Source organism: Quercus suber, unplaced genomic scaffold (genome assembly GCF_002906115.3).
Source record: "Quercus suber isolate HL8 unplaced genomic scaffold, Cork oak 2.0 scaffold_203, whole genome shotgun sequence".
NCBI classification, from domain to species: domain Eukaryota; kingdom Viridiplantae; phylum Streptophyta; class Magnoliopsida; order Fagales; family Fagaceae; genus Quercus; species Quercus suber.
The window spans coordinates 199,969-215,914 of NW_027069661.1; the positions used below are offsets into that span (position 1 = coordinate 199,969).

At 33.4% G+C, this 15,946-nt stretch overlaps 1 protein-coding gene and 1 long non-coding RNA gene across 2 annotated transcripts; both read left to right on the forward strand.

Annotated features, from left to right (window-relative positions):
- The first annotated feature begins 7 nt into the window (after positions 1-7).
- LOC111999935 (LRR receptor-like serine/threonine-protein kinase EFR) lies at positions 8-4,904 on the forward strand. Its single transcript, XM_065779273.1, has 4 exons — positions 8-119; positions 2,870-3,408; positions 3,492-4,790; positions 4,884-4,904. Exons 1-4 carry the CDS (start codon positions 8-10, stop codon positions 4,902-4,904), a joined length of 1,971 nt encoding a protein of 656 aa, XP_065635345.1.
- Positions 4,905-11,221: 6,317 nt separating this feature from the next.
- LOC136070011 (uncharacterized) lies at positions 11,222-13,078 on the forward strand. The gene is made up of 3 exons (XR_010631218.1): positions 11,222-11,317; positions 11,460-11,517; positions 12,627-13,078. It is a non-coding gene; the product is annotated as an uncharacterized LOC136070011 (long non-coding RNA).
- The last annotated feature ends 2,868 nt before the right edge of the window (positions 13,079-15,946 follow it).

Below are 15,946 nucleotides of genomic sequence, written 5' to 3' on the forward strand. Positions count from 1 at the left end.
CGGTCACATGAAGCATGAATGCCCGACATATCTCAAGAGCATTGGGAAGAGTAAGGCACTTGCTGCAACTTTGAGTGACACTGAGCCCGAAGATGATTCCGACAATGAGGATGACATATGTATTGTGCATTTTTGTAAACAATGAGAGCTATTTTGCATTTTTAGCTCCCCGAATGGATGGGAATGCTTGATTAGATAGTGATCAATAAAAAGAAAAAGATTTTTCAAGGTGAAATTCAAACATGGGTTCATCCCAAAAATAGAAAAAGAAAAAGAAAAAAAAAAGATTCACTCTTGGGTTTCAACTTCAACCCATCATTCAAAAAGCGACCAACAAAAATAATTTCCCTTAAACACAACCATGGTACAATCAGCTAGCCTGCTCAATATTTAATGCCTCTCTCTCTTCTCTGCTGGTCAGTTTCTTTTCTCTCTTCTTTTTATCGTGTAAATAGTGATTTAGTTAGTTTTTAAAGATCATGTGCTTCTCATATTCTGTTAATGTTTTAATGTGAAACTAACTAGAGTAATGATTTGGCAAGTGTATATAGATTAGGGAGTAAATTGACCAATAAAAAAGTTTAGGAAGTGTCTTGGCTACTAGTTCAAAGTTTAGGGGGTGTATGAATATTTTTCCTAAATTATTTCACATAAAATTGCAAAGTATTATGAAAAGGCACAATCAAAAGGCAAAAGCACATTTTCTAAAATACTAATATAACGGTTGTTAGGTTTTTGGAAAATCTTTGCAAAACTTACCTAACCGATGAAATAAAAAGGCAGAATCAAAAGTTACCTTTGGAAAATCTTGGCATACTTGACTTGCGGTCTTGCACTATCAACTTTAGACTTTGCAGATTCTTTTAAGTAACTATACTTTGAAATCTCCCCTTCCAAGTGGAGATTCGAGATTAATTACTTGATCAAAAAGCAAAAGCACATTCACTAAATTACAAACATAATGGTTGTTAGGTTTTCGGAAAATCTTTGCAAAAACTTACCCAGCCAATGAAATAAAAAGACAAAATCAAAAGATGCTTTTGGAAAATCTTGGCAAACTTTTTTTGAGAAGGAAAAATCTTGGCAAACTTGACTTGCGGTCCTGAATTATCAACTTTAGACTCTGCAATATCTCAAAAAAAAAAAAAATTTTGATTCACACATAAGTCACTATGCTATGAAAATAAAATTCACCTCTTATATAGGATTTTTTGTTATTTTTAATAAAAATATTCAGAATTCAAATCCCTTATTTCACTTGGTAACTAAAAAAAAAATCCTTATAGTGCAATTAATTAAGGATTCAATCAAATTCTTTATACTAAGCGTGCTTAAAGTCTAAGCCATTAGTTTTTTTTTTTTTTTTTTAAGGGGAAAAAAATAATAAACATGTTTAGCATTAGTTTTTTTTTGGAAGAAGTAACGGGGTTATGTTTTCAAAAAATTGGACCTCTCTTAGAAAAGTTAATGCATTTTTTTTTTCAAAACCTAAACTAAGTGATAATTGATTTATAATTGGAAAGTCCTAAATGGCCTATCTAGCTCACGCTAAGTATTTTAAGATTGTCAGCTTTCATAAGACATTTTCTCCTATCGCAGTGTGTGTTAAAATACTTAGTATTAAAAAAAAAAAGACTCACATTAAGTAAACTCAAATATGAAAATCTATTCTTATTTTAAAAATATCAAAACGATAATTGCTTTATAATTGAAGCATCATTTTTTTTTTCCTGCTACGTAGAAATTTCTTCATAAGAATAGGATGGATTGGATTCTTTCTTCATAGGAATAGGATGGATTGGATTCATTGGAATGTCATTGACAATGAATATGTGGTCACGTGGAATATCATTGACAATTAAAAAAAAAAAAAATTAGGTTACTGTTCACTTTCCCAAACATTGTACATTTGTCTTAATGCACTGTTCATGTCCTATAAACAATGCAAGAGGCACTAGTCAAAAAAAAAAAAGATAAAAATGCAAATGCGTGAGTTTTCATCCATATCCAAACGAATACTAAGCGTATGGTTAGATAGCGGCCATGTCTAGCGTTTTTTGTGGGTCTTATGAACCATTTACGAGACCTGCAAGTATTTTTTTTTAAAAAAAATTAAAATTAAATTTCACAATATTATTCACACATTTAAAAAATTATTTTATTACAATATTTTAAAATTTTAGTAATAAAAAGTATCCAAATAAACCTTAAGAATCTTGTAATTGTGTAGTATTATCTGTTCATCTTTATGGGAGCTGTGGTTCGAATAATCTTTTTTTTTTTTTTTTGGGTGCATCTATCAAAATTTAGCAATAAAAAAGATGTTGAGTGTGTGGCACACATGGGTTCCAGCCCACACTTGATAGAATGGCTTAATTAATGAACTTGTCTCAAGTCTTCAAGACAACCATCTGCAACCATGTCTCTTAATCAGACTTAAGCGTATGGTGAAGGGTCTGGAAACGTGTATTTTGGGCTCAGCCGAGTACAGACGCTGCACTTCCAAATCCTCAATTGTTAAAAGCTTAAAATACACCCAATGAACACACCTTTGGTTTAATATAAATGGGGCAAAACTATAGCATTCCACGTGGATCATGGGTACACGGTCTGATTAATTAAAGATGATCAGACCAACTATAATCCCCAAAATTCTCGCACCAAATTTCTTCTCTCTCACCTCATTATAAATTTGCCACTTCTTGAGATTCTATACACAGCCAAATTAGCCTTCCCTCACAATACACACTTGTACCAACTGCCTCTTCAACCATATTGCAGATGGGGCTTTCCCAATGGAGTTCATCTCCACCGTCCTCTTCTTTTTTCATGCACGCTTTTATCCTTCTCTGGTGGTGTGGCTTGTTAGTCACCTCTGTTGTTGGCGGGAATAATGAGACCGACCGGTTGGCGTTGCTTGAGTTCAAAGCCAAGATCACTGTTGATCCTTTCCAGGTTTTGAGCTCCTGGAATGATAGCATCCATTTTTGTCAATGGCGAGGGGTTACCTGTGGTCATCGACATCAAAGGGTCATTAAGTTGAAACTGCAATCTTCGGAACTGGTAGGCTCTATATCACCACATGTTGGTAATTTAAGTTTTTTGAAGAATCTAATACTCAATAACAATAGCTTTCATAATGAAATTCCTTCAGAAATTGACCGTTTACGCAGATTGAAATTCCTACAAATGTACAATAACACACATATTGGCAAAATTCCAAGAAATTTATCCCATTGCACCAACCTCAAAGTCATTGATTTTGGTCACAACCTTTTGGATGGGGAAATCCCTACAACTCTTGGCACTTTGTCAAAACTCCGTATCGTTATTTTTGAAGAAAATAATTTTACAGGAAGTATCCCACCTTTATTTGGTAACTTCTCTTCTCTAGAAGTGTTTAGTGCAGTATCTAATAACTTGGGTGGGAGTATCCCTCATTCTTTTGGCCAATTGACGAAACTTACATTTTTTAGTGTCGGTTCAAATAGGTTGTCTGGAAGAATTCCTCCCTCAATCTTCAATTTTTCTTTGTTAAAGAATTTTATGTAGGAGACAACCAAATCCAAGGGCATCTTCCATTGGAAATAGGTATCACTCTACCTAATATTGAAAATTTTGTCATTGGCAAAAACCAATTTACTGGACCTATCCCTATTTCAATATCTAATGCCTCAAATTTAAAGCTTCTTGAACTTGGCGAAAATAGACTAAGAGGAGGAGTTCCATCTTTGGAGAAGTTATATAGAGTTTCAGTTTTTAGCATAGTTTATAACGAGCTTGGAAATGGAGGGGCAAATGACTTGAGTTTTCTCTGTTCTTTGACAAATTCTACATATCTAACTGCTTTAGATACAACCAACAATAACTTTGGGGGAGAGTTGCCCAAGTGCATTGCCAATTTCTCAACTACTCTCACTGCAGTGAGTCTAGGTAATAAAATATCTGGAAACATTCCTATTGGAATAGGAAATCTAACCAATTTGGAGGCACTAGTTATGTCGAATAATAAATTATCAGGTCATATTCCCTTTGAATTTGGAAAGCTTCATAAGTTACAATATTTGGATTTATCTGCAAACAATTTCTTTGGGAACATTCCATCATCTCTTGGAAATTTAACTCTTTTGATAAAGTTGTTTTTAAACAATAATAATCTTCAAGGAAGTATCCCCTTAAGCCTAGGCAACTGTCAAAAAGTGAATGTATTGGATCTTGCCTATAACAATCTTAGTGGTACCATGTCATCTCTAGTCAATGGTCTCTCATTCTCACCATTTGATATAGACTTGTCAAGCAACAAATTTACTGGTGTCCTTCCCATGGAAATAGCAAATTTAAAAAATCTAGAACACTTTGATATTTCTGAAAACATGTTGTGTGGTGAAATTCCTGTGAGTATTGGTAGTTGTGTAAAACTTGAAATTCTTGCAATGAGAAGCAACTTCTTTCAAGGGGTCATTCCTTCATCTTTGGAATCATTAAGGGGTCTTCAAGTTTTAGATCTTTCTAAAAACAATTTCTCTGGAAATATTCCAAAATTTTTGGAGAGCTTTATCTACTTGCAGTTATTGAATTTGTCTTATAACGATTTTGACGGTGAGGTACCAACAAATGGAGTTTTCAAGAACACAAGTGCAACTATGATTAAGGGGAACGGTAAGCTTTGTGGAGGCATGCCTAAGTTTCATCTTCCTGTATGTAAATACAATAAATACAAGAAGAGGAAGTTGACTCCTTCCTTGAAGCTAATAATCTCTATATTATCTGGCCTTCTTGGAGTAACTTTGGTAATGTTATTTTTACTTCTTCGCACTTTAAAAAGAAAAAGAAGAGAAAGTATTTTAAGTAATTCAGGAAATTTACTTTTGAATGTATCTAAGGTAATTATCATTAACAACTAAGCAACCTCCAAAAGGAGTAAACATGGCGGTCATACATAGTGCCAACAGAATCAAAACTAAAGAGCAGAGCAACATCCGATGGGGGCTCTACAAAAACAATAGAATCCTGAGATAGAAGGGCACCCTTTCTAGCTAGCATTAGCACACTTGTTGGCTTTCCGATAGCAGTGTTGAACACTAACTAGAGGAATTTCCTTCAATCCTTCTCTACAGCTAGCCACAAAAGCATCATTACTATTTGGGTTCCAAACCTCCTTTTTCAAGAGATCAACAACCAGCTTCGCATCTAGCTCAATTTCCACTGCCAGCTGTAGACACTGCATTTTGTGCCCATTAATAAATTTTGGTCCTTGTCTCCAATGATGAGCTTGACATATGTTAACCAAGGGTAATCAAAGAGTTCACAATAGTTTAGAAGTAATCACAACTCAAAAGTGCTTAAATCTTCCATAACATAGGCCCTTTTAAATACATATTGCATCGAAAAGTCAACTCCCATGGCAAAATTAACCTCATTATATATTTTAAAAATCTAATTATTGAATTAAATGTTCTTTACGTTGTTAGCACACATGTCAAATTTCATTTTAATAGAAAGTTAATTACTTTTCAATCCATAAACACAAGACAAAATGGGCGAGTCAGGTCGGGTTTGGGTTAAGTCAATTGATTTGTGTAAAAAACAGGTCATTTTAAGCAAGTTAAAAATGGGTCGATCAATCAAGTTGCAGATTGGGTCAAGTTGGATCGAGTTGACCCATATTTTTTCACATGATTTTTTTTTTTAACATGTATTTGCTTCGCAACAAATTACTTGATGTCAAATGCATTACTTTGAATTTGAAAGTTCAATATGTGTATAAAACACCTTTGAACGTTTAGACCCCAAATTATAAAATATCAATTCAAGCTTATAATCAAACAATTAATGTGCGGAACATGAACATAAGCCAATCACAGAATTGATAGCTAATCTAAGCCAAATATAAACACATCCACAGCAGTAAATATAAGGCAAAGATAAAGGGAAGGAAGATGTAAACACACGGACAACACACGATGTGTTATTGAAGAAGAAACCAAAGTCTTCGGCGTAAAACCTCTCCGCCGCCCTCCAAGCGGTAAATAATCCACTAAAGAATGTAGTTGAGATACATGAACAGCAGAAGACCCTCCAAGCCTAATCTACCCAAGTACCTAAGCCCTCCAAGCTTCTTGCTCCAAAGAAGTTACGCCGAACCTATTTCTTCTTTAGCTTCCCAGATTCCGCTACTGTACCATAGCATCAACCAATGTATATTAGTTCCTTCTAAACTGCTTCGCTTAGCACCAAATGAACCTTTTCACAGACGTGGGGATGAGGCAATCTTGTTTTTCTCTAGGGTTTCTCTCACAAAATTCTCTCTGGAAGCTCTCTCAATTTAGTGGGTATAAGGGTCTATATATAGTGGTGTGTGTTTGGAATACAAAGAGTCAGTTTTTGCCAAACAGGGCTGATTGGCGGCTTGACCTCGCAGCTTGTCCAAGTCGCGAGTTCAAGTCGCGACGTAACGGCCTGGCCAACCTGGGACTTTGTCTTGCAGTGCGACAGCTGGTGTGACCCTTCAGCTCCCCTGTGTGTATCTCACGTGCCAGCATTTGGCGGCTTACCAATCGCAAGTTAGCCGCAAGTTTTAACCACGAAACTCTGCCTTCTTGCACAAACTTGAGTTTTTCTTCACATCTTCTCACACACTACCCTTACAATGATCCCACCTAAATACAGGGTTACTAAGTGCTTAAATTACAAGCAAAATGACACGGAATAAAGCCAACAAGATGGTTGATAAATTTCAACCTTACATAATTCACTACTCATACAAGAAAGAGCTCAGCTCAACAAATTCACATTTGTTCAATAATTATAAATTATACAAATCTCAACATTGTTAATCAAAACAAAATAGCACAAACACAAAGGAATCTAGTCTACCTTTTGAAAATCGAATTAAAACAAACACACAAGTTTCACTTCTACAAAATATCAACACCCCAAAACATAAAACAAAATTACATATGCCCTATTAGATAGCTAATTTTTTTATTGGATATTGGATAGCTAATTTTTTTATTGGATATTGGATAGCTAATTTGATAAAAAAATAAAAACATATAAAAAATTTACAATCTTAAAAACCAATTCCATAATCTAATACCATAGAAAATAATCTATAGTTGTATTTAATTTTAGATTCATTATGATTGACACTATGTATCAATTTGGAAATATACATCAAATTTTGATTGCTTACTAATTTATACATTGTCTCTTTTGTGAATATTATGTCATTATTCAGCAATAGACACACAAGAAAACATTTTCTTTTATTTTGAAAAGTGGTTTGTTTTGGTTATGGACTATTAAAAAGTAGGTTCAAGCACCCATAATTGATGCTAATTTCATTGATATACTTAGACTTCATTCTTTTCACACTTATGAATGTTTCTCATAGATGTTTATAATTTTAAATATATTTTTTAACTCTATTGCAACCAAATTATCTTAGCATGTACTTTGTCATTTGATATCTAAAAGCCTTTACTTATTGTGTTATTCAAGCAAGAATAATGCATCAATCATTCATCTTTCAATTTGTTTTCATGCAACTAGATAAATATCTTAATTGTTTTCTTGAGACCATTGTATTTGAATGACGTTATCCAAAAAAAGTAAAAAGTTGATTTTGTTTTATAAAAATATAATAATCATGTACATTATATTTGTTAATTGAGTTTGTCTTTTGCATTGTAAAGCCCAAAAAAAAAAAAAAAAAACCATGTCTTATTTTCCTTTTTTACAATTTTTTTTTTAAAAGTCATGTCACGAGTTAGCCAAGTTGGGTCAAGTTGACTTGCAAAAAATGGTCAAGTCATGGGTGGATTCATTTTTTCTTCGAAAAAAATTTAGATTCGGGTTGGGTCAGCAAATCCTGACCCGTTATGCAATGTTTACATAAACGTATTTTTTATGTATAATTTAAAGGTGTAAAAACTTGAAATTAAACATTTAATATATGACATAGCTATTGATTTTTTGTCTCCTTGAAATTTTGCAAGTATAAGTATATAATAAAAAATAATAAAGTGCAATCTATTATTAGATTATCAAAATTCACATTCAATAAAAAAAATATATAAAGAGAGTTTGAAGGATTTCTTTCCGAACAAATTCAAAACTTTGTTCTTTCAAAAATCCCTCCACGTGTGTGAGTTGAATAATAATAATAATAAAAATCTTCCATAACATAGCAGATATAGATTAAAGTTAGCATCTTTGGGCTGAGGCAGTAAAAAGTAAAAACAACCCCATATCCATCATTGGTCCTCTCCACTCTCGTTTAGTACCCGTTTGGTTCAGCTTTTGAAGCCCGAAAGTTGGCTTTTCAAGAAAGCCAGCTCAAAACGCGTGTTTGGTTAGTATAAAACACAACTTTCTGGAAAAAGTTGCTTTTTATATTTTTGAAGAAACGCGTGTTTGTGTTTTGGGTTAGCTTCGGTGCATAAATGAAAAGTTGGGTGTGGGCGTTTGATATATATCCGTTGGGAGAGTTCAATTACGAAATTTCCCTTGAATAAAGGGCAAGGTGTCTTCAGACTCACGCATAGTGCCCTCATTCCTCTCATCTCATCTTATCTCTCTGCTCTGCGCAACTCCCTCATGCCTCTCATCTCCTCTCAGCTCTGCCCTCTCCGTGTCTCCTTGCGCGTAAGTCTCTCTTTTCTTTTGTCACCTGTTGAAAATCTTCTTCCTCTTCTTCTTCTTTCTTCGTCTTCTTCTTCTTTCTTCGTCTTCTTTAGCGGGCCTTCCTCTGTAATTTTTTTTTTATTTGTCTAATCTGATCTGAGAAATACGTTTTGAAGGTAGAGTTTTGATCAACAAAACACCAAGCAAGGCCAATCTGCTACCAAGAACCACCAGGTACCAACGCTGATCTGATTTTTTTTTTCTTTTTTTTTTACCTATCAAAATTTTTTTTCAGATCTTGCATGCTTTGTTCTTGCTAAAGATCTATTTGTTCTCTTGCCGGGTACTGATAAAAATTTGTGTGTACATGCTTCGTAAATTTTTTTATTTATTTTGTGGATGCTCTGTCTTAAGTCCTCTCCCCTGCAAACTCTCATCTCAACTCAACACCCCCTCCCTTTTCTTTATCTTTCATTTCTCTCTCTCAAAACTCTCTCTCTCACTGTGCGTGTTCGTGTTTGTGTTTGTGTGTGTCACTGTGTTCGTGCGTGTGTGCCTCTTTGGATCTCGATTTTTGAAGATGGGTTTGTTTTTGTTTTGGGTTTTATAGATTTTTTTTAAAATTTATTATTATTATTATTATTATTTTGTGGTTCTTGATGCCATCATTGATTCAATAATAGAATGTTAACTTTAATTACTCAGAATGAATGCTTGTTGAGTTATTACTCTGCATTAGTTTTTAATGTTACTGTTTTGACTTTCTCTTGGCCAAAAAATGGGAGTTTAGGTTGTTGAACAAAATTGACTTCTACTATGGAGTATGCTGGATTTTCCATGATTTTGGAGGTGGGTTTGTTTTTGTTTTAGGTTTTACGGATTTTTTTTTTAAAAAAAAAAAAAAAGAAAAAAAAAAAGAAAAAAGAGAAAAGAGAGAGACTTGTTCATGAGCAAAAGAATTAATCCAAACACAAAACACAAAACAAAATCCAATTCTTAAAATAAAGTTAAATTAGAACAAGCAAATATGAAAAAAAAAAAAAAGAAAAAAGAAAAGAAAAAAAGAACAAGCCGATCTGACCTAGCCTGGTGGTGGTGAGGACGACGAGTGGCAGTGGAGATGCTGGAGCGGTGATGGAGATGCTGGAGCGGCGGTGGAGATGCGGTGGAGGCCTAAGCTCAACTGGCCTCCACTGGCAGTGCCTCAATGGTGGTGGCCGAAGCTCTCACTACTGCCTCCATGGTACTCACGCATCCACCACACAGTTCCTTCCTCAAAATCAATTCCGATCCTTGCTGGGTATTTTGGTGGTGATGTGGTGGAGTGTGTCGTTTTGTTGCTACTAGTGGTGGTGAGTCGTTGGGGTTTCTGATTGTGGGTTTGGGTTGAGATCAAATTGTGGGTTTGGGTTAAGATCGGAATGTGTTTGTGTTTGTGGTCGGGATTAATGAAGGTGTTTATGTTTGTGGTCTGGATTGACGACAACGTTTGCATTTATGGTTGGGATTGGGCTGTGTTTGTGTTGGTAGTTAGGATCGGGCTGTCGTCGGCGGTGGGTTTGTGTTTGTGATCTCTCTCTCTCTCTCTCTCTCTCTCTCTGATGTGAAGCAAATGGAGATGCTAGAATGTTCCTGAGGTGAAAAAGAAAATTAAAAGAAGGGGGGCTGGACACTTGTGTAAAGGAGAAAAACAAGAAAAAGAAAAAAGAAAAAAAAGAAATGAAATGAATGGAAGAAAAATAATATAAAAAATAAAAAATCCTAATTGAAAAATACTACCACAATATTTTTACAATATTTTCACAATAAATTTTAAGTAACAAATTGTTATTAGTTAATATTGGTGAGTGAAAAAAAAATTTCAGTGGTAGGTTCAAATTAGAACTAGTAACAACTTTCCACATAAATTTTGTTGTAAAAATATTGCGTAAAATATTGTGAACATAACACTTCTCATTGAAAAATATAGTGGTTAAAAAAAGAATAAATGATGATTAAAAAAAGAATAAATAATGAATGAAAAAATAATATTTAAATGAGATAGAGAATGGGATAGAGATTCTGTTGGAAATATATTTGAAAAAATAAGTAGGTAAAAACTAAATGTCATTGTTCATTCTCTAAATAGTGCAAAAATTTGAAAAAACTGCTAGAAATGCTCTTAAGCAATCTTCCCCTGACAGATAAACAAAACACACCACTTTTGATACTTAAGAACAATTAAACCTGACATGCTGACACCAAAAAGAAGGGAAAAAGAAAAAGAAAAAGCTACTCCATAGTCCTTAACACTCCATAGGCTTAGATCACACCAATTTTGTGCCCGTTTGTTTGGGCTTTTTGAGCCCAAAAACTGGCTTTTTAAAAAAGCCAGCCCAAAATTGGCGTTTGGTAAGTTTAAAACGCAACTTTTCTGAAAAAGTTGCGTTTTGTTTTTCTGAAGAAACGTGCATTTGCGTTATGTTGGGCTTGGGGTGCATAAATGAAACGTGCATTGCTGAGCTTTTAATATATATATCTGTTGGGAGAGTTAAATTACGAAATTGCCCTTGAATAAAGGGCAAGGTGTCTTCAGACTTCACGCATAGTGGCCCTCATTCCTCTCATCTCATCTCATCTCACTGGTCTGCGCAGCTCCCTCATGCCTCTCATCTCCTCTCGGCTCTGCCCTCTTCGTGTCTCCTTGCGCGTAAGTCTCTCTTTTCTTTTGTCACCCGTTGAAATCTTCTTCCTCTTCTTCTTCTTTCTTCGTCTTCTTCAGTGGCCTTCCTCTGTAATTTTTTTTTATAAATTTTATTTGTCTAATCTGATCTGAGAAATACGTTTTGAAGGTAGAGTTTTGATCAACAAAGCACCCAGCAACACCGATCTGCTACCAAAAACTACCAGGTACCAACACTGATCTGGAATTTTTTTTTTTTTTTTACCCATAAAAAATTTTTTTTGGATCTTGCATGCTTTGTTCTTGCTAAAGATCTATTTGTTCTCTTGCCGGGTAATTTTTTTTTTTAAAATTTTGTGGATGCTCTGTCTAAAAGTCCTCTCCCCTGTTTCTCTCATCTCAATTCAACACCCCCTCCCTTTTCTTTATCTTTCATTTCTCTCTCTCAAAACTCTCTCTCTCATTGTGCGTGTTCGTGTTTGTGTTTGTGTGTGTCACTGTGTTCGTGCGTGTGTGCGTCTTTGGATCTCGATTTTTGAAGATGGGTTTGTTTTTGTTTTGGGTTTTACAGATTTTTTTTAAAAATTTATTATTATTATAGGGATGATTATTATTATTTTTTTTCTGTGGTTCTTGATGCCATCATTGATTTAATAATATGGAGTATGCTGGATTTTCCATGATTTTGGAGATGGATTTGTTTTTGTTTTAGGTTTTACCGATTTTTTTTCTTTCTTTTATGGTTCATGATGCCATCATTGATTCATATTTGTTAGCTTAATTACTCATAATGAATGTTTGCTGAATGATCATTGCTGAAGTATCCAGATGAAGCTACTGCCATGTCTGTGTTCTGTAAATAAGTTGTAAACCATCCTTCATATTGACCTTGGTATCTATAATCTGTAACATATAAATTTTCACAATACTTATGCTACTGTGTTGCTTCTCTGTTTTCATTTCATTTTTTATAATTACCCTACTAGTAAAAAGAAATAACTATATGCCAGTAGCCATTTATCTGAATGCTGATTTAACCAGATTGCCCATTTATCTGAATGCTGATTTAAGTTTGAGGTTTAGAATGATAGAATTACTGCAAGGTTGCAGGTCATATTTGACTGGAAAATATACTGTGTCTGAAATAAATGTGCACTTGATGCAATAATTTGCTTACAACATAATGCTAATTTTACAAAATGGACTAATCCCTTTATGATCAATTAGGTTCATCCTATTATGATATTTCTTTCTAATCAATAGAAGCCCCCAGAGATAAAAACTAAACATCAGCCAGGATGGAATTTCTAATGAATGGAATCAATTACATTTGCAGGGGAAAGAGTTTATAGCAACCTCACTCGAGCCGTGGTGGTAGTTTGGCTCTTTGTTGTATTGATCTTAACCTCAAGCTACACTGCTAGTCTGTCTTCCATGCTCACTGTGCAACGACTACAACCAGTTAGAGATATCGAGTGGCTGACAAGCACCAATGCAAAAATTGGTTGTGATAATGATTCATTTGTAATGAATTACTTAAAGAATGTTCTTAAATTTAATTCAAAGAACATCATTACTGTTGCATCTGAATCTGATTATGAAGAACATTTCAAAGAAAAAAGCATAGCTGCTGCCTTTTTTGAACTTCCATATGAGAAAATTTTCATCAATAAATATTGGAAGGGATTCGCTGTCTCCAAGCAGACCTATAGATTTGGAGGATTTGGCTTTGTGAGTAGTAATTACTCCTTTCTATCATGTAGTACAATTTAAACTTGGGTTATTGGTATGTATTTTATCATCTTTTTTACATTTCTGTGTTGTAAACTTAGGTTATTGATATATATTTTATATCTTTTTACATTTTTATGTAGTACAATTTAAACTTGGATTATTGGTGTATATTTTATCATCTTTTTACATTTTCATTTTGTGCTTCATGATGATGAAAATTATTTAGATTTAATTAATATTAATAAGAAGTCATTAATGGTAATAACAAATAATTATGACACTAAAAAAGAAAAATTTCCCAAACATTATTAAAATAATACCAATAATATATATTTATTATTATTATTATTATTATAATTATGAAATAAATTCACATACAAAAAAAAAAAAAAAAAAAAATAAACTCCCTTATACATACATTGTCATTTTTGGTAATTTATCCCTCAAACTGCAACTTTTATAAGTGCTAGCCAAACATTCAGCTTTTTCAAAAAGCACTTTTTAACAACTTTTACCAAACACTCAGTTTTTTGAAACTCAACTTTTTCATTATGCACTTTTTGAAAACTCAATTTTTTCATTATAAACTTTTACAAAAAGCTCAACCAAACTCACCTTTAATGGGCCAAGATAGTATCTCTCTCGTTTTTCTTTTTCGGCCCATTTTGTGAGGCTATGGGCTCAAATCATCTACAAGCTATAGGTAACCTCTAGATTTTTAATTATTATCATTTGCAGATACGGTAACGTCGGTGAGGTTGAAATCATTGAGTCTTTCTACCAAAAAATAAACTGAGTCTATATTGGTTGGTGATGTCATATTGTCATTATGCTATATATATATATATAGTTATGATGACTGATTTGGCCCAATTGAATTAGATTAAAGGTATTTGTTGTTGAGTGTTTGCATATTATAATATTAAGATGCTGCTACATTGGGGTACAATGGTAATTTATAGGTTGTAAAGAGTGTAGTAAATCACCATCCGTATGAATATGCTAATTTATTATTATTATTTTTTTAAATGGGAAAAATGGTTTCGTCATGTTTGTAGATTCAGTCAGGTTGTGTCCAAATCTATCAATGCCATAGGCTGTTTGGTAAGAGATTTTTATTAACGTTATTTAAATTTTGTAAAAATACGTATGGATAAAAAAAGTATGTAGAAATATATATTATGGTGTTTAAATAATAATTTTCGTTGTTTAAACACTATTACAAAATAAGGCCTTAAAATTAAGGGCATTGTTGACAATTTGATTCTAGTATCATATTAGTAAACACTAGCTTCGGCAGTTTCAAAATCTGAGTCATTGAGTGTTGCAATTTGTTTTTGTTATTTGGCACATGTTTGGTAAAATTTCAAGGGTAAATTAAAATAACCTACCATGAGGTTTGGGGTATTACCAAACACATCCAAAGGTTTTACAAAATGACCAATTTGGTCCTTAATCACTAACACCGTTTGTGCACTGTTTATTATCCATTTATTTTTTATTTTTTTGCTTTCCTTTTCTTCCTTCTCTCCCTTCATGCCAGAAAATCTCTCTCTCTAACCTCCAGCTCTCTCTCAAATCACTGAAACTCTTATGGTTGGTACAGACCCACACGCTACTAGACCCTTGTTCTCAATGGATCCATCATCTTCTCAACCTCCATACGTACCAATAATGTTCAAGCTTTTGTTGTTTTCTTGGGTTTTTCCGCAAGAAAACTTTTTTGAATGGGTTGCTTTTGGTTTTTAATTTGTTTGATGGTTACTGTGTAGTAGGGTGTATTTATCAAAAGGATAAGCTCAGGTTCATTTCCTGATGGAGGGGAGTTAAGTTTTTTTTTTTTTTTTTTTTTTAATAATATAAACAGAAGACAAGGGAGATGGAGAAAGAGGGAATAAAAGACAAGACTTACAACATAACATTTACAAAAAGGTCAAACCTTTGAAAATACTAGCGAGGTATATCTTTAAGCTATTAAAATAACCCAGCTCATGATCCCTCTAATCTCAAGATAAAAATTTCTTTATATCTTCAAATAAAGCTAATTTTAAAAAATGTTTTTAGTGATTTTTCTTTTTCTTTTTTCCTCAAATGAGCTTCTAGTTATGAATAAGTATACAAAATAGATCAAGTTCTTTTAAACTCAGCAATATTGACTTGCTTTTTTTCTTTATGAAGAATGCCACAGTTTTGAATTCACATTCTCCGCATATTATAATAATTAAATTATTAAAAAAAAAAACTTGGTTCTCAAAAAGAAAATATATATATATATATATATATATTCCTTTCGTGGGACATAAATCCCAAACTTTTATTTGTTTTTTTATTTTATTTTTATTTGAACCTATCGTGGGACATAAATCCCAAACTAAAACATTTCTAGTTGTATTCCTTTCGTGCAGTCTTCCAAAAAACACCTACACTTAATCTATTTTGTTTTTGTTTTGTTTTCTTTTTTTCTAAATTTTATCTGTATCTTTTTAATCCGTTTTTTTTCAATCTTCTTTATCTTGCTTCACTTTTTATTCATTGTTCCTTATTTTTGAGTCAATATTGAAGGACTAAACAAACCAGCCTAAAAACCACTATTCATCTCCCAAAAAAAAGAACACTATGCAACGAGGGCGGTGTTCGGACATAGTGGACGTGATTGGTCCAATATTGGGCTAAGAAACCTAGAGACAATACAGCGGTTGTGTTCAGAACTAGCTCAACGCAGCCCAACAAACAGGGATGAAATTACTCTTAAGAGCAAGTGGACCAAGGCCCCATAGACTAGTCGGTTACAACAAAAATTAGGTGAATTCAATTTCAAACAAGCCTGATGCGTAGGTCCATCAAAAATCTTGAAATCAGGTCCATATTAAAAAGTCCAACTAATGTGGACTCACTTGGGCAAACAAGTTGTTAGGAGTTAAT